This window comes from Chamaea fasciata, unplaced genomic scaffold, assembly GCF_029207755.1.
Source record: "Chamaea fasciata isolate MVZ Bird 193981 ecotype frontalis unplaced genomic scaffold, bChaFas1.0.hap1 SCAF_3, whole genome shotgun sequence".
NCBI classification, from domain to species: Eukaryota; Metazoa; Chordata; class Aves; order Passeriformes; family Sylviidae; genus Chamaea; species Chamaea fasciata.
Window position 1 is genome coordinate 90,636,509 of NW_027094088.1, and position 19,224 is coordinate 90,655,732.

Below are 19,224 nucleotides of genomic sequence, written 5' to 3' on the forward strand. Positions count from 1 at the left end.
AAAAGAGTGGCTAAACTTTGGAGGAAAGCTACTTATTTTCCTGGAATTCCCTGCCTGACATCTGCAGGTAACTGAAGCCTTTATATTATGAGCTTGCAGAAAACACCTTGGAAGTTGGCAGATATGTGGAGTCTTTTTCTTCCAGCAGTCCATTTAAAGTTCATAGAAAGAATAAGTGATAAGATCACACGCAGCTGTACCATTACAGAATTTCCTTTTAATTGGTGGCTGGTCTTTCTACCCTTAAAACAAATAATAAAATGTAAGAAACCGCAGTACTTGCCTCCTGGAGCAGGGTCTTTTGATGAAGCAACATTTCAGAAAGTGCTGCCAAAATCAAACAAAGGAAATGTGCAGGTACCAATGCTTTCTTTTCGAACTGATGCAGGAGTCAGTCCTCTCTGAGAGCCTTTCTTACAGCAATCATTCGGTACCCCAAAACTTGCTGATTCTCAGCAGAAGTTGGTTTGATTTGGGTCTGGTGCAGGCGAGTATGTTCAGCTCCTCAGGATTAGCTAGGCTTTTCAGCCCTGAGCTTCTGTAACAAAAATGCCATTAGCTGGCTGCGTGGTTTTGGCAACGATAACAATTACCAGTATGCGAAGTGTTGTACAAGAAGGGAAAGGTGTGGGGGAGTGATCTGACAAATGTATCTGTAAGAAATCCTCTGTCTCTTTGTTTTCTGTCCCTATGCTGGGACATGTTGTCTTCACTTTCAGTACTCCTGGTGCATCCTGGGCAGGAACGAAGTCAAAAACTTGCTTTCTATACCATTAGCACCTTTATCATTTAGAAAGGCAGTTAGATCTTAAAGGCAGTTGATTTTTGACATCAAGAGCTTTTTTCTTTTACTGTTTTGTGGGCAGAGGGTTTAACAGGGCACATAGGATTCTGTCCTGAGCAGCACAATGCCATGACATAACACTTGTACCTAAAGTAATTTTTTTTTCTTCTTTTAATTCTCAGAATGGTGGGAAAAGGAGGATTCTTTTTGTACCTTCTATTTAAAGCCAGCTGTCATTCATACTTGTCTGACCTCTGTTAGTGCTGTTTACTTATGTATGATGGTACAGTCTGACATGATGTTTAGCATCTTAAAATGAAGTCGCCAAGTACAGCTGCAGCCACACAAGATCTCACAGGTGTACAGCCAGAACATACAAAAGTTTTAAGATTGACTTCTCAAAGCATGGCTGACTGTATAAAGAAATGGCAGCAAGGCAAGCACTAGGGTGCATTTACAGTGCCAGTATGCATCCTTTCTTCTCCTAGGTAAAAGTATAGAAATTCACTGGTATTAAGGAATGTAACTACTTCAGTGTATTGCATATTATTTTGTGGTCACCAGAGAATTTCACTTCTCCCACAGCATTCCAGGTATAACCCCACAAGAACTGGAAATAGTGTAAGCACACAAATAAATACGTAATATACTGTAACTTGCCTAAGGGTGACTTGTTTGTGTGCTTTTTCAGTGTGATCTGGTTTCCAAAACACAAGTGGTCCTCCAAAAGGTGTCAGTTACCCACCTGAACACAGGGGTTGTAGTTTCACATCTTAGCAGGCATCTTAATTCAGGTTTTATGTGCACTCTTATCCCTGTACAAGTCAGATTTGCATGGTGTAGCATTACCTTTGTGACAGTCACGCTCAGGTTTCATGGTCTTCTAATTCCTCCACTTTTGTTGGATTGCTGTATCTAGTCAGCATGTGAACCTGAGATAACCTTCTTATAGCTAAACCTTGTTTACAGGATAACTGCACACAGCCATTTTTTGCTCTGTACAGTGTTTCACATGCGCAGGATAATTTTAAGTACATTTATAGATTAGATGGTAAACTTTCATCTGTCAAGCTACTAAATGCTGAGGAGGTAACCACAGCTTATGTATCTCCCTACTCTGAATTTTATTCTTGAGATGTCCCCTGGGCTCAGAGCTCGGTGCAGGATTTTGGCAGAAGGAGTAGGTGGGTGGATGACAAATGTTCTTGGTGTTCAGATTTGGTGCTGCAGATGCAGGGTGTTGGAGGAAATGAGAGACATGTGGAGGGACAGTCCCACTTGTCACTCTTTTTTTTGTACTTCCTGCTTTTTAAATTTTATTATGCAATTATGAGGCATGGGCCTTTAAAGAAAAGGTAAGTTGAAGCTTACTGTCTTGAGTACACAGTGCTCTTGAATGTAATGGTCATGCAAGGCTGCATTTCTCCATCCTTGGTCCTACTGGCTGTAGTCTAATTGGTTCTGTTAGGAAACGCAATATTTTGACCAAGAAGGCTCGTTAAAACAGGCTTTGGGGACTGTAACTTTATTTTTCTCCTGTGGAAGTATAAAGTTGATTTGAGTGAAGTACACAGAGAGAGATTACAGGAATCCCATTATTAAAGGAGAGAAAAATTTTTCAGACTTTTTTGCAGGTAGCTTTTGAATAAAAGAAATGGGCCCTGAAATGAAAGGTTAAATCCTTATGGCCCTCTGGACTTAGCTCTTTTCCCTTCATGCTTTCCCTTCCTTTCCTCTTTAGCTTTTCAGGCTTCCTGAGGCTAATTTTCCAGTGTGAGCTGCAGCTAGCTGTTGTCACAGAGTAAGCTGAAGTGAAATGTACCCACAAGGATCATAAAGTTCAGCTCCTGGACTCTGCACAGCACCATCCCCAAGAGTGTGCCCGAGAGCACTGTCCAAACACCTCCTGAACTCTGTCAGGCTGATGCTGTGACCACTGCCCTGAGGAGCCTGTTCCAGTGCCCGAGCACCCTTTGGGTGAAGAATCTTTCTGTAATATCCAACCTATACCTCCCTTGGCACAACTTCAGGCCATTTCCTTGGGTCCTGTCACTGTTCACCACACAGAAGAGATCAGTGTCTGTCCCTCCTCTTCCCCTCACAAGAAGCTGTAACTGCAGTGAGGTCTCCCCTCAGTCTCCTCCAGGCTGAACAGTCCAGGTGCCCTCAGCTGCTCCTCATACAGCTTCCCCTCAAGGCGCTTCACCATCTTTGTTGCCCTCCTTTGGATGCTGTCTAATAGTTAAAATACCTTTTTTATATCGTGGCACCCAAAACTGCCCCCAGCACTGGAGATGAGGGTGCCCCAGTGCAGAGGGGACAATCCCCTCCCTGGCCTGGCTGGCCATGCTGGGCCTGATGCCCACGGGAGAGGGTTGGCCCTCCTGGCTGCCAGGGTACTGCTCATTCGTATTCAGCTTGTCATCGACCAGAACCCCCAAGTTCCCTTGTTTTCCCAAATGCAGTACTAGCACTGCTTTTGTAAAAAGATGGAGCTTCAGATTCAAAGAGTGGCTGTTAATAAACGCTGCCCATAGTGCTTGGGCAGGGGGTCTTTAGAGCAAAGCTGTCTAGCAAACGCTGTGCTTTGGCTTTCCTTACTAAAAGTCAGCTTGTTGCTCTTGTGCCATGTACCTATTCTCCCTGTTTCCATCTATAACCTAGTTTGCTACAGATACTCTCTTCTGTTTCAATTAAAAAAAAAAAAAAATGGAAGCAATTCCTAAACCCTAGGCAAAAGTTCTCTGCAGTGTCATTGCTGTATATTACAATTACAGCAGTTGAAATAAACCTGTGTGCTTTGCCTTTTCTTCCTCCACATTTTATTTCTGTAAATACTCTTTCCGTCTTGACTCTATTGCTCTCACAACACTGGGCTGTAAGCTGGTGAGGAGGTTTCCAGTATCACAGTGCTGGTATATGGGCCCAGTGTTCGGGCACAGGATACTTGAACACTTTATTCCAGGAAAATGCATGCTCTTGTGAAAGACATAGTGCTTAGTGGTGCCAGATCTGCTGCTGCAAAGGGGGGATTTGCAGCATGAAGTGTCCTTGTTTGTAGATGGATGCTAGATGCATCCTTCTGGCATGTAAATGCAGTCATGAACCATTTTTCTCTGATTCTTAGTACTTCCATGGGTGTATTTGTGTGCTTGCTTCAAACTTACTCTTCCTGCTTGGCCATCACCCTTGGTGTTTTCCTTCTGTCTGAAGCCATCCCATGCCATATGAAGAGCTGTTGAGTGCAAGGGGGTGAATTTTGTGTGAGTGTTCTAATCCTAGGACAGTCAGATCCTAATCTGAGCTATTTTAGATCTGCTGAAGGTGTAAATAAAATTGTAAGGATCTACTATTTCTCTTAACTTACCTATCTGAAGATCATTAGATTCTGATTTCATGAGGCATTGTGTACTGAGTGCAATTAGTTATTCTGTTTTGCAGTATCCTTTCTTGTATTTATTTCTGTTCTGTAAAATACTTTATTACCACATCTCTGTTTATGTAATAAGGTAACCATTACTGAAGGATTTGAAGGCATGGAATGACAGCAGAAGTAATGTTATGACATTACATGTATATATATGTGTGTGTGTAATATATATTTTCCTATATATTACCCCCTATATTTATACACCCCTGCCCAAAGTCTTCCTTTACCCTGTGCATTTCAAATGGTTTGAAATCCCACTGAGGTTAAAGTGTCTGAAACTAGCTTCTCTCCTTTGCCCCACATTTGTTACACTTCTCTGAATTTTATACAAATGATTTATTTCTAAACTTCTTACGCTGGTGCTGCTGGTGAGTGTGAAAGCTCAGCACTGTGGGTCCTGATGTGTCAGCAGCAGGCTGGAGGGTTTGCTGCTGATGCAAGGGGGCCAAAAATCTGAATCGTGTTGCTAAAGACACAGATGCAAAATAAATTCTTATATTTGAACAAAACTAAAGTGCAAAATGCACAGCACTCATGCTTCACCTGTTTTCCCATAAAATATACCTACACTTTCCGATCAATATGGACTATAATTTATTCTGAAGTCCTTTTTATTGCTAACATTAAGCATGGTCGGGACCTAAGAGGGTATTCAGAAAGGGTAATCTGGAGCTGGCAGGAAGTTGAAAGGCAAAGGGAACGCATTCAAGGGGCAGTTAAGGCTTGGGGAATATAAAGGAAAAACTGGGCAGCTTTGGCAAATGGACAGAAAACGGTTGACAGCTTTGATTATCAGTGCTGTCTTTCAGTTCTCAAGCAGCCGAGTGTTTTCAATTCCAGTACATCTACAAAAGCAAACAGCAGTGTGATCGTTGGGTTTTTGGAGGAGGGATAGTTTGCATTTTTGGAGGAGGAAAAAGAGGAGTCACCTCTGCAGTGGCAGGGACTGGGGAACATTACTTTAAAGAGAAAACACAAATCAAGATTTCCAAAAGCAAAAGCAAGTGCCTAAATTTAGGCTTCGAAGTCCTAATTTAAGAACAGAGAAAGTGGCTGTTTTCCAAAAAGGCTGAGCAGCCAGGCCTGACAGCGCATTTCTCTCAGAAGCTAGAGCAATTATTTAGATGCCTATTTTGGGGTTTTTATTGGAACTCAAGTTCAGGAACTTAGCTGTGAAAACTAGGATTTGTTTCAGGGAGTTCTTGAGCAGCAGGGTGAGAGCTGGAGGATCCTTTTGAAAGGGAGCAGGCTCCCAGTGCTTTGAGCTTTGAGCTTAAAATTTTTTTTTTCCTGCTGCTTGATTTGCTTAAAAAGGGTGCCATGGGACAGAAAGCAAAACTTTGGGTTTTATTGCATCATCTTTACACCTGGAAAGTTACTCTAAAAAGAAACTCATGAGACACCATTAAAATGTGATGAAGCCTTCTTAAATTACTTCATACCATAAATCCTCTAGAATGCATTTTCTGTGGAAAGCATAGGAGAGAATTTCCTTTGAAGGGCAGAAGCTGGTTGAAATCCTCCAGTATGTAGTAGCCATTTCCTCAGAGAGTAGTTATGTGCATTAGAAGAGCAGGCTGTCAATGCTGGTAGCCTGTATGAAATACTTTCTATAAATAAATTTTTAAAATGTATTCTACAAGAAAAGCATGTTTCTGTGTAGGCTTTGAACTATATTTTTGATTGTCACACCAATAAGCACCAGGGCTATCCATGCCTGAATGAGCAGTAGGGCAGAGCTTCACATCTTCTGCCCAAATATTTGAGTGGCTCCTGGAGCATGGTGTTCATCTCATCTCATAGTGCCAGAAATGAACTCAGGAAGCCAAAGGATCTGTGGATGTCCAAAAAAACCCCGTGTCTGTTAAAATGCAGGGAATTATTGGAAAAGTAGTATTTTAATGATGTTGCTTGATCTTGTTGGGGCAAGGTGCAAGTTTACCCTTTGTTATGTTTGTGTTGCAGAATTAAAGTCCAGTAATTTTGTTTGTTTAAAGTATCAGGGTTTTTTTTTTCTGGATTAGATATTTGGACTTGAAAGTGAAATGTCTTCCAGATTGTAAGCCTGAGTGCTTTCAGACTCTGATCCAGTTTGCCCTGGTCAAGTGCCTTACTGCACTGGTAAAATTTGGTGGCAGAGAGGATGATTTCTTCTTCCATTGTAGAAAGGCAGGCTAGAAAAAAATAACTGGTGTCTATAGAGGTACGTGTTTTAAAAAGCATTGTCTGGCCTAATTGGGTCTTTTTTTTTCTGTCTGTAAGTACTGAGTAAGGCTATGGATGTCGTTAGTCATTTTCTACAAGGCCTTTGACACAGTTCCCCACAACATCCTTATCTCTAAATTGGAGACATGTGGATTTGATGGGTGGATTGTTCACTGGAAAAAGAATTGGTATCCAGAGGGTAGTGGTCAGCAGCTCAGAATCCTGATGGACGAAGTGGTGTCCCTTGGGTCCGTAGTGAGACCAGTACTGTTTAATGTCTCCATCAGTGACATGGACAGTGGGACTGAGTGCACCCTCAGCAAGTTTGCCAACAACACCAAGCTGAGTGGTGCGGTTGACGTGCCTGGGGTGCCATCCAAAGGGACCTGGACAGGCTCAAAAAGTGAGCCTTGGGAGCCACATGAGGTTCAACAAGGCCAAGTGTAAGGTTCTGTACCCGGGCTGGGGAAGTCCACAGCCATCAGTATGGTTTGGGGGATCAAGGGATTGAGATCAGCCCTGCTGAGAAGGACTTGGGGGTGCTGGTAGAGGAGAGCTGGCGGTATGTACTTGCAACCCAGAAAGCCAACTGTGTCCTGGGGTGCATCAAAAGCAATGTGGCCAGTAGGATGAGGGAAGAGATTCTGCCCCTCTACTCTGGTGAGACCCCGCCTGGAGTGCTGCATCCAGCTGTGGGGTCCTCAGCACAGGAGAGACATGGACATTTTAGAGTGGATCTAGAGGAGGCTAGAGAGCTGGAGGACCTCTCCCTATGGAAACCGGCTGAGAGAGTTGGGGCTGCTCAGCCTGGAAAAGAGAAGGCTCCAGGGAGAACGTACTGTGGCCTTCCAGTACCTAAAGGGGCCTACAAGGAAAATGGGTACAAAGTTTTTAATAGGGACGGTAGTGTTGGGACAAGGGACACTGGTTTTGAACTAAAAGAAGGCAGATTTAGACTAGATGTAAGGAAGAAGGTTTTTTTCAGTGAGGGCGTTGAAACACTGGAACAGGTTGGTCATAGAGGTGGTAGATGCCCCATGCATGAAAGCTTTCAAGGTTGGATGAGGCTCTGAGCATCTTGAGTGAAAGATGGTGGGGTAGTTGAACCAGATAAGTTTCAAAGGTCTCTTCCAAACCAAACCATTCCATGATTCTATGAATAGTGAGCCTTGCTGTGGGATAACTTGTAGGTAAAGGAGCATTATTGCTGATCTGCTCATGTATGTGAGTTGACTTATAGGTAAAGGAGCATTACTGCTGATCTGCTCATGTATGTGGTCAGCTGCAGAATTTGCTTACTATCAGTATTAGGAAATATGCCGATCAGTGTTTCGAATGGCCACTGGTTTAATTTTTCTGGGAGTCGATGTTTCTCTGAATTGGGAAACTATTCTAATTTAAAAAGAACCCTTGTAGTTGCTGCTGTTGAAGCAGTGTTTAATGTTGTGTGGCTGTTGGCAGGAGACTTGATGCATTTTCACATGACCCCCTCTGAACAAAAGCAGATTGTTTCCTTCTGTTTTTCTGTTACACAAATGAGTTCCTTTTGAAACAATTTCTTTTTCTGCAAATTCTGGAAATTGACACCAGGAGTAGTTTTTCCTTTGCTGTGTCTTTTACAATCTGCTGTCTGATAATGCTGGCACAAAAAGCTGCTTTGGGGTACCAGCCTAAAAAAGCTGAGACCTCTGCAGAGAGCCTCCTCCTCTTGGGGAATAGCTTTTTCTTCCAGTTTTATGGAGGGCTTCAGTGTGGACTTATATTTCTTGCTGTCTTTACTATAGCTAGGCAGAGTTTATTTCTTAGTTGTTTCCTTGACATATATGCATTTTTAGTGTCCAATAAATGTAACAATGTATGTAGCAAGTCATTTCTGGATTGAGCTTTTTTGTATATTTTAGTATAACAAATCTTTGGTTTTGTACCAGCCTCTGCCATCTGAAGCCTTTGCCTGTGAGAAGCGAGTTTGAAGTCAGATCCGGATTATTGGCTGATGCAGTGCTGCATTACTAGACCAATTAGTACTGGATCAAAAGAGCAACAAATTGATCAAGTGGGGATCTCAAGCAACAAAATGAATCACCCACCAGGGAGTGGGTTTTGTGGTGATATTTAATAGCTAACAAATTTTAAAAAAAGATGGGGTGACAAAAAAAGGTGCTTTCTCTAAGTATCTTTTTTCTCCTTGTAATTATATACTCACTTCTCACAGCCTTCCTGATGTTCATGCTTCTGGTGACGCAAGTTATATTTCCTTATTCCTGGGACACCAGTGTGCCAGTGCTGTGGCCATTCACACAAGTGCTCACAGTTCCATAGCTGGTGAAGTGATATAATCCCAAAAATGCACTTTCTTCAGAAGTGTTTGCTTACTTGGGCTGGGCTTCTTAAGTCAGAAAATAAAACCAGTATGAATTAGGGCTGCAAAATACTTTTAACACTTCTGGTTCTTTTGATCAAGCTCTTTTGTTTGTGCCTGGTGGCCAGATTCCAGTGATGTTTCTGTGGCTTTCCGTAGTCCCAGGCAGTATGACACGGAAGGGAAAGTGTCTTCTGTGTGTCCCTGAGAGCCCCGCAGGGAATGGTGGGTGGGGGTGCAGGCAGAAGTCTTCAGGGAGCCTTGCTGTGGAAGGGATGTGGGCTTGTGTAGAAGACCACAGAATGGAAATGCATGACCTAAGCCCCTCGTATTTGCTTGGTCCCGTGGGAAGTCCAAGCCCCTGCAGGCCTTCCAGCACTGGCTCCAGTCCCACTTGGGACTGAGGAGAAAGCATAATTTGGATCCTGCTTGGCTTTTCTTGTTGGACCTGAATGAAATTGAGTTTTCAGTCCCAGCTGTCTAAAACCAGAGGATATATGATTAATTTAACGTGCATACATCAGAAATCCCCTAGAGTCGGGATTTTCAGAAAGGGAAGAGAGATATTTCTTTAGGTAGAACTAAAAAAACAAACATTTTTTTTCTTAGCAACTACATATAAGCTTGTGTAATTGGTGCTGTGGGTATACTGACAGCTTGTGTTGCTTATGTTATTTTCTCATAGCTAAAAGTTGTTAATATTAGTACTTTAGGAAAGGAGAAACACCACAAAGTGAAAACGATTGTATTAGAACTGGATAAAATGTTATTAGTGAAAGTACAGTACAGTTCTGTATAGAAAAGAGGAAATTGGAAGGGTTGGGATTCTTTTGTTTTTTCTTAATCAAGAAGAAAATTACTTCCTCTTTTGAGAAGAGCTTTGTGCACAGTTGTCCCTACTCATGGACAGTGTTGCTGCTTCTTTCCTGCTTTAACCGTAGCGAGGTGCCACAGTGTGGGTGCCTCCATGTACAGACCGGGTGCTACCAATAAAGAGTGGCCACATGGGGAGCTGACAGATGACATTTGAATCACTGATGTCGGATGGATTTTATCTGGAAATGACTTAAAATAAGCAGTTTCTGGAACTGGAGATGCTCATCCCATGAGATGCTGTGTTTTCTTCCTGGACTCTGCAGTCCTCTCTGTCACTCGGTGACTGTTGATCTCTTGGTTTTATGGGCTGTTAATCAGAGCTGTAATCAGTCACCTATCTGCAGGTGATAGCAGAGCCACTTTTTACTTTTTTCCTCCTTCCCTCCTCCTCCCTAGCTAGCCTTGCTAGTTATATGAAACTCTGTGTTAAAATAGCCTCATAGTCTTTATCTGAAAATTTCAGTTTTGCTGGCTTTCTCAAAGTCCAGTCCTTCTCCTCATTGAAGGATCTTTCAAGATGCCAGCTTTTATTTGCATGTACAAAATACAGAATTAGAAAGAACTTCAGGTTAATCTGAACTCATTATTTTCAGCTTCTGTGCATCTGTAACTATGATGAAGTACTTCAGTGGGAAATGTAGCTCATACACCAATGACTCTCTGAGACTAGAATAAGCTTTATGTACCTAATATATGTTGAGAAAGTCCATTATGTTTGCTGGAATTTTTGCATGCTAACATGTTCTTTGTTAACCCTAACAGAATGTGTTCAGATGGTTAAAATATTTTCCTGAGTGGAAGAACTAACTTTATCCTTTTCTTTCCATTTCAGCCCATTGTAGAATGGAACTTATGGATAAAACAATCAATAGTTACTTTGATGTTTGGCTTGGACCCAGAGGTAAGATTTCTCAAATGTTAACACATAAATAAAACTGATCGTACTAGAACATAAGAAATATTTTTCCTCTAACTTGACATGGACAGGTGACTACTTTCTTTAGGATCTGCAATGCATCAAAATGTCTGACGGTGTAATAAATAAGATGCTATTCAGTGCTCCTGATCTTTTGACCTGAAGAGGTCATTCCTCTTACTCTCAGTTAACCTCAGTAAGCTAAGTTGTTTGTCTTAGTGGATGACTTACCTCACTCAGATCTTTGCTGGTTTTTTTTTTTTGGTTGTTTTTTTTTTGTTTTTTTTTTTTTTAATTTAGTAATAGCTTTTATTCTAAAAAAGCCACTTTAATTTGAATTTAATTAAATAAAAAATACTCTTGCCTTCATAACTAGAGCTTCTCTGGAAGTTTTCACTAAAAATATCTGTAGTTTTTGGAAAACAGTGCTTCTTTGAAACCATTCTTTTTTGAAGAAGCGATAGTTTTGGTAGGTTTTGGCCAGGGGTAAACTCTGCAGGTGGAGAACTGCAGTCCTGGTCAGTGTGAGGAAGCAAGAGGCTGTGGAAGCAGGACAAGCAGTGGCCTCATGCTGTGGGCTTGAGTAGGATGGTCCAGTTCCACCTGGTTCTGACCAGGAGGATTAAATGACTGCATCCTGCACACAGTGTGCAGAGCAGTGCTGCTCAGAGGCCTGTGCTTTCTTCTTCTGACTGCTGCAGTAATGGCTTTTCTCTGTCCCACTCAGGACAGTGATGGTGCCCCTTCTTCACAGGAGAGAGTCCACAGGAGGTGGAACAAGCCTCTGATTCTTCTAAGCATGTTTTCTGTTTGCTTTTATTAATATCTCAGTGCCCTTGTTGCCTCTCTCATTATACTAAGCCTGTTTAAATTAGCCTGGATGTTCTAATATAACATATTGTATGTGCTGGCATATGGTCTCTATTTGCCGTATGAGAAAAATCATGAACCATAAAGGTGGCAAATCCAAACAATTCCCTGGCTTACCTACCTGCTTTCCAACTTAGAGTTTTAAGGCCTCATTTCTTACATTCAGGATCAATGTATGACTCCTTTAAAATTAGGTCGAGACTGTGAATGACAGCAGTACTTGGATTGTTCATTTATAGTTTGGTTAACTTGGTTTCAGTACTTTGGGCTGACTTTAGTGAGAGGAGTGAGATACTGTGCTGCTGCCAGGTGTGGACAGGATCACACTAATGTTCCAAGTAGTCACCTAAAATTCTCTGATTCAGGGTGGTTTATGTGCTTTTCCTGAGCAGTCAATGCATTGCCAACCGGGCTGGTTACTCAGGTGGGACTGACTGTTCTGTGTTCCACTGCTCATGCAAGGACTCCAAAATTTAATTCTTTCTAATAGCACATACATAAGTCTAATTGTGTTAGGATTGACTGGAAAATAATTATCAGGATCATCCACCTATAGCTACAGAGGTATCTGCTTCACTCCTAGGTTTGCTGACTCTAGGAGATGAGATGTGTACCATCAGGAAAGGCTGGTTTGAGAAAATAAAGGGGAGAGATTTGTTGAAGCTTTTCTTTATAATTTTATCTGTGGTATTCTAGTTGGTAATAGTTCTGAGTGGTAATGAGTATTTAAAAATAATAGTGGTAATAACTTAAGAATATTTTTCCCTTAGGAAAGTAATTATTTCTGCTTTCTTAAATATGTAAATAAAATACTGTTGTTTGTAATTAGCATTGTGGCCCTTAGTAAAAGGGCTTGCTGCACTTCCTTCGTCCTTCTTTAGTATTCCAGCACTGGAAGCGTTTTGAGTACAGCTATTTTCAGATGTGCTGAATTCTTCTCCTTACAAAATCTAAGTGTGTGTATGTTTTTGTTTGTTTGTTTGTTTCAGACCCCAGAGTAAAAGGATGGCTTCTTCTGGAGAACTATACACCTACCTTTATCTTCTCAGTCTTGTACTTACTAATCGTATGGCTGGGACCAAAGTACATGCGGAATAAGCAGCCGTTCTCATGCAGAGGTATTCTAGTGATCTACAACCTTGGACTTACACTGCTCTCTCTGTATATGTTTTATGAGGTAAGAGAAAAAGGGTTGGTCAGGCTTATTTTGCAGTGTCTGTTTTAATTACATTGGCTCATGTTGAAAGTAATCTCTGAGCAGTGCCTCTGAATTCAGGAAGCATCTGCAGAAATGGTGAAGCCATTTTCAATGTCACTTCTCTGGGGAGAAAACCCTAATTGTAATGTTACCTCTGAGGATGGTGTGAAACAAACCTTGCCTTGAACATTCTTGCTGACCTTGGTTCAAGTGTTTCAAATGCACTTTTCTCAGTAGATGCAAGTGAAGGCCTGATCTTTCAGCATGAGCCTGGCTACTCCTTCAGTAACTTCTCCTTTCACAATGTGATTGTGCTGGTGGACTGTACAAAGTACTTTGTAGCAAAACTGGCTTTGTCTGGAGGGCAAAACGTTTTATTTTCTTGTGTTTAATCATGCACACACTCCTTGCATCTATTTCTGTAAGCTTGCAATAGGTTCTTTTGCATCCTCTTAATTTTGCTGGAAAAAAAAGAAACGTTGCTGAAACAATGCCATTGTGATTCATCTGTTTCTTTGAACTTAAAATCTAAGCATACAAATATATTTCAGACTGAATTGAACATTTTGTGTACTTATTTCCTTTCATAAAAACCCAAAGATTTAAGCAGTGTAAAGTTTTCCACTTCCCAGAGAGCTCTTTAGCTGCTTTTACTCATAACTGTGTGTTTTTGTTCAAGTGAAAATGAAGAACTATGGTAGTGTAAATAAAGATGTGGCCAGAAAATTACTCTTTTGCTTTAATGTACAGAATATTCTGGAACACTTTTAACCAAAGTATTTCTTCCTTCTGTAAGGAGATATTTCATTTTCAACATCCTCTTTTCAATTCTTTCACCACAGTCTTTTCAAATACAATCTAGGGCTAAAACTACTAATCTTTTTCTTTTTTTTTTTCTTTGCGTGAGCTTAGAAGTGTATATAAGCTGCAATTCTTTAAGTTTGTAGTTAATTCTATAGTATTTTACAAGGCGAGTGTTTAGAGATGAAGTGATTTCAATTCAATGTTATTTCTCTTGTGTAGTGAATTGTCTACTCAATAATTACTGGGTTGGGTTATTAAGAAATTTGATACTTAATTGTTCAGTTGGGAGCAGTTTTGGATTCAGTAGGTACTTGGAATTACTTGTGTTCTTGATGTGCTTACATTTCTAACCTCCTTGTCATGGTGTTATAATCCAGAAAAAATGTGTGTTGATCAGTTTAGTTTGTGGAAATGTAGTGTTCATGTTGACTTTAATGTCTATCTACATTATTTTATGCAGATATTATTTACAGTTATATAGTGATCTATTGTTTTAACTTCCAGTTATGTTATTGAGAGTTTAGAAGTGTAGACTTTTCGTCAGTTGCACCAAGTGTGGACAAAACTCTCAGGACAGCCAATCCTTCTTCTTTGAATACTTGGAATGATACTCATAGTTTCTCAATTTCTGTAACGTTCTGCTGTGTTACAAGATCTGCTGGTAAATTTAAATAGAAAATACCTGAACTGTTGGTTCTATAAATGCCTTTTCCTTGCTAACAATAAACTGGTTACCAAGGGAGGATTGTTAAATGCTAAAGAAGTCCTCATACTTGTAACCAGATAATAGCTTTTATTGTGGAGCAATAACACAATTAAAATACAATTAATATTAAGACCCCTCCTTCCTATACAATGAAATGTTTTACATGAAAATGAGTGTTGCTCTTAATCTAATATTATCCATGTGGAAGTGTTCATTACTACTGCAAATACACTTTCTTGTAAATGGGCATACATGAAGCTAGAGCATTATGAAGATCATTAAACACATGATAGTAGCAATGAAATGTGGTTGGCAGCACTTACAAGCTGGATGTGAAGGCAAGTGATGCTCTACAACAAGGGGCTGATCCCATAAAAATGCTGCAAAGCAGAGAACCATGCTGATATAACACCACACCGCTTGATGTTTGAAGGGAGAGAGCCAAAGGGCACAGGGAAAAAATGGGTTCTTGCACCTCCAGGTATGTTCTCTGTCTGAAGTACCTGCACAATTACCCTTGTTGGTGCACAGCTTGTGATACCCTTGGTTGTATCTCATCAGTCACGGAAATTTTCCTTTGAAGGATAAGCCATATATTAGTAGCAATTTATAGTACACTTACTTGAATGATGAGGAACAGCATTCAGATAATTTGTGTAACTCCCTGTTCTCCTCCTTGTTGACCTTTTGAGTTTCAGTTGGATTAAAAATTTTCAGACCTACTGTGAGGAAAATCATAAAATGTTACCATTTATGAACTTGTTTAGTGGCGTGTCTGAAAAGAAGTTGCTTTAATAGCTTGTGTACAATACACGAAACGCTATTTTGAAGTTTTGCCTGAGTTATAGCTATGGTGATTCAGGTGATTCATAGCATCACAGCTCAGTTTGCATATTATGTGGCCCAAACAAGATGTTAAAGTGAAGCATCCTCCCAACTGGGATGAAGAGAATGACCTACTTGGTTTTCTGACCTTTATGTCTGAATGGTTGGAAACAATACCATGGGGGAATTTGGCATCATAGGATTTGTGTGACTCTAGATATTGTGTACTTTGGTCTAAAATCACTAGAAATCTTAGACCTCTTATGTGGAATTCATAGTAGTTTCTGTCTGTACTTGCTATACCTTTTTTATTGGGATATTTAATGACTTTGGCTGGGTTTTGGTACTCACGGAGAAGTGGATTGCTCTTGTCCCAGACAATATAACAGGCAAGGCAGATCTAGAGCAGCTGGAGAGGTTTCTCCAGGCTAATTTGTCACATACCTCAGGAGGACAGGATGTCCTTTAGGGACAAATAACATTTTATTCTGTAAAAATCTACAGTGCTTGGACTTTAAGGAGAAATAATGCTCTTACATCTCATGCAGTGGCATCAAGGGGTGGCTTCTTGCATGGTGGAGAAGGTGCCTAGCGGGAACTGGCAGGGGGGTTATAGAATATGGGCCGATCACCTGCTGGCTGGCACAGCCGTGTCTAGAGGAGCTGCAGGAGCAGCTGGAACAGCAGAGGCAGCACTGCTTCCCCCTGTGCTGCCGCTCTGTGCTGGCATCACAAGGTGTCTTGCAGCACTGTGAGTAGGGCCTGTGCCTCGCTGCTTGAGTCTCAGCTGAGTAATTTAGCAGAGGGGAGAGTGCCAGGTACCCAGTTACAGACCTATGGTTTTTTGGGGGAGTTTGTTAGCAGAACTGGCCAAGTGATCTGGACTGCCTGAGCCTACATTAGAGAAAACTGGTCAATGATGAAGGCTCGCTTTCTTAAGTGATATCTTTACTGTCATTTTTTCTTCATCTGAAAAATTATTTCCCTACTGAATCTGCCTGAGAAAAGTCTTAAATTTTCCTGATGAGTGAGGTGTTGCATATGCTGTAGGAAAAGTCTTAAGAGGCAGCGGCCTCTGTGCAGAGGTACTCTGTCATGTGAGCCATGGGTGGCAGCTAGGTTGCTCTTTCCTCTCCCCTTTCTTTCTCCACCCTCCTGAAGCCCTTATCTCTGCCCTGGGGTAACTGCATTCATGTAAAGATAAAGTTCTTGTCTGTGCAGGCATTTACTTGCTTTTATCAGATATGAACTTCTGTTTCTCTTCATTCTAATCTAGGTCTGTTTTGAACCTTGTAAGCCCATCATGCCTTGACAGCGTGATGCGGTGCTATGTCCCTTATCTGCTCCTCTCCAGTGAGTCTCAGACTTCAGTTTTATCACGAAAAAAACACAAATTCCTCCCCAGTAACACCTCTCCTCCACCCAGTCAAACTAGTGTTAGTGTCCTGGCCTATTTTGGTGGCAGAGTTGATAAAAAAGCATGTGCTGCAGCATTTTAAAGAACTTAGCAACAGAATTACAAAATGAAAGTGATAGGAAAAGAGAAAACTTCATTGCAGGGGAAGAAAGTGTGGGTTGTTTCAGCACAAATGCTACCTTGAGCTGCAGGTTTTTCCCCTGAGCTGAGGGACTTAACATTGAGTTTGAGTATCATTTTGATTGGCTTATGAAGGAACTGTCTTTTTGTGCTGTTTAGAAACTACCTGAAGTGGTTTACTCAAGTGCAAATGGTTATAATTGCCGTTTTCTGGACATGTTAATTTCTGGAGAAAAGATTTGCCTGTGGTTGTTCATCAGCAGTGCCAGCAGCAGGCCTGGACTCCTGCCAGCCTTAGGATGAAGGACTTCTGGAGACGAGACAAGGAAGGAAAGGTTGTCTCAAGGCTGTGTTGACAGAGAAGCCACCACTCTGTTTCTGAGAAAACTGTAAACAGATGTACTGTACACATGCAATGGTGTAAGAAGATCTTGGAAATGCTGCCCATCCAGGGAGCAGACCACAACAAGTGTGAGCAAGGACTTAAGTGTGCTGCTGGAAATTTCTGACCCCTCCTTATCGCTTTTGTGGCAGCAGGGAAGCAGCTCCCTGGGGCTGTACACCCATACATAATGGAGCCATTTGCGGTCATGTTTCAAAGTGATCTCTTGGTTTTGTTTTCTGAAGCCTTCCAGCATGTGATGAAGGCATTGTGGGTATAAGAAATAGTGGTGCCAGACAAAGGAGCAGTTGGCTAAATGTGGAAGAAGATCATTTATGTGTTGTATATTGCACTGAGTAAAGTTTGTGGGCAGCTGTAGGAGCTTTTTACCAATTAATTCCTTCTGGAACGTGGGGAATGAAATTATTTTTGTAACTACACTGGCTATTTATATGATTAAAGATGCTGACATTCCCTACAAATGTTGCTTTGCTTATGTCATTTGTGGCTATGAGAGTATTACAGTTCCTAGCATACAAAAATATGTCCTTTTGTAAACAAGGGAGTACTCAGGTTGAGCTGAAGCCACTGCTCATAGCCACACTAATGCCATTGTCCTTTAGAGAGGTGGGATCCATGGAGACGCCTTTGGTTGCATTATGCTTTAGGTGGTGAACCTGGACTGCTTGCAGGAAAAACTCTGTGGATTCACTATGCCAGCCTTTACTGGGAAGAAGTTCATGGAGTGCAGCATTAATGATGGACATTGTTTGGATTAATTAAAATACAAACAACGTTTTTATCCTTCTATTCCTAACACTTCCTTCAACTATGAGAACTGTATGAAAACATCTGTAAGCTCTTAACATGATCACAGCACAATGTAGTCTTGTGTGGCACTTGCAAGGCCACGCAGTCCTTCCCTCAGTGGCCTGAAAGTGGCTTGGTGCAAAGCTTGCTCTGGGGCACAGACAGTCCTTTGGCAAGGTACCACTTCTAAACTGGTGTCCTCTCACAGCCCTGCAGCCAGGAGAGGAGTCCTTCCATGGCTGCTTTCCCTTTGTTGCTTGGGTAGGGAAAGTGCCTGGGTCTGCTGCTGATGTGCACAGCTGCCCTGCCCTTACTGTGGCAGGGTGCTACTGATTTATCTCTAATACATGAGATACTTCCAGGTCTGTATGTTACGATATAACTAGATGTACTTTTTTTTCCCCTAAATTGCAGCAATAATTCTATCTCAGAAGGTCAAAAATAATGACCTAGGCTGACTGAGTATTTTAAAAGCTAATTTAGGGGGAAAATGATGCATGAAAGAAATAACATTGGGGAAAGGTAGATCATTTAAGTGATAGTCTTTATTGAACCTTTTAAAATTAGCTTCCTGTTCACAGTTCTGAGCAGCATTTAGTCATACCAGTTATTGTAGTCCTTTAATCAAGTGATTTTTTTAAAATTACTTTTAGTACAAGGAGTTTCTACTGTGGCTTTGCAAAGCTATTTTTTATTCTGCAGATAGATAAGGCCAAAAAATACAACTTGCTTTTGCCTTTCAGATGTTTTTTGAGATACCTAACAATTTTTTTTTAGTTGGGAGTTGCCCAAAGTTACTCTTCTCCTCATGCTATTCCCAAGAGGAAGAACATCTTTATAAATAATGTCCAATGATCTCTTCTGTTTGAGATATTAAAGGGGATCTTGTTCACGTCCTTGCACATGCTCCCTCCTCCCATTCTACCCTCAACCTGTCCTGCCACCTCCTGCACCTGTCCTACCACCTCCTACCATCAGAGAAAGGGTGAAAACATCCAGCATGGATCTTGTTTGTCTAGAGATTTGAGCCAGTCCCTCCACAGTGGACACCCTGTCATCTGTCATGACTAATAGGTGATCGTTACTCTTAATAGTGATTCGGTTATGTTTGAGGTGTTATTTGTAATGCCAGGAAGTCAGGCAGGCAGTGGCATATCCTGCAGAGGAAGTCACTTATATTGGGAAGGATGTAATGTGCTTGGGATGAGGGAATTGCTTAAAAAGATCTTGAAGAATGGCAATGCAGTGAAGCATCTGTTGTTAGCTGTTAAGGAGAGCAAAGCTGAAAATATGCTCTGTCACATGGTTGAAAAAATTGTAGTCACATCTCTTGAGTATAAAATTTCTTAAAGATGTAACTTTCCAAAAGTAATCAGAAGAAAAATGTATTTATTGAACTTTGGTTATTTACTTTCTCCAACAATGAGATCATCAGCAAAGAAGATTTGAGAATCTATGTGGAATATGACTCTGAAAATGCTCACACTGTGTGGGATAAGTGGGGATAAAGTGTTACCTCCTA

At 41.2% G+C, this 19,224-nt stretch overlaps 1 protein-coding gene across 1 annotated transcript in view; it reads left to right on the top strand.

Moving 5' to 3' along the window:
* Window positions 1-19,224, top strand: part of ELOVL5 (ELOVL fatty acid elongase 5) — a 39,599-nt gene that overhangs the window by 12,218 nt on the left and 8,157 nt on the right. The window contains exons 2-3 of the mRNA XM_066179774.1: window positions 10,487-10,555; window positions 12,430-12,617. Coding sequence (XP_066035871.1) covers window positions 10,498-10,555; window positions 12,430-12,617 — 246 coding nt within the window. The 5' untranslated portion in view covers window positions 10,487-10,497. The remainder of the gene's footprint in view (window positions 1-10,486; window positions 10,556-12,429; window positions 12,618-19,224) is intronic.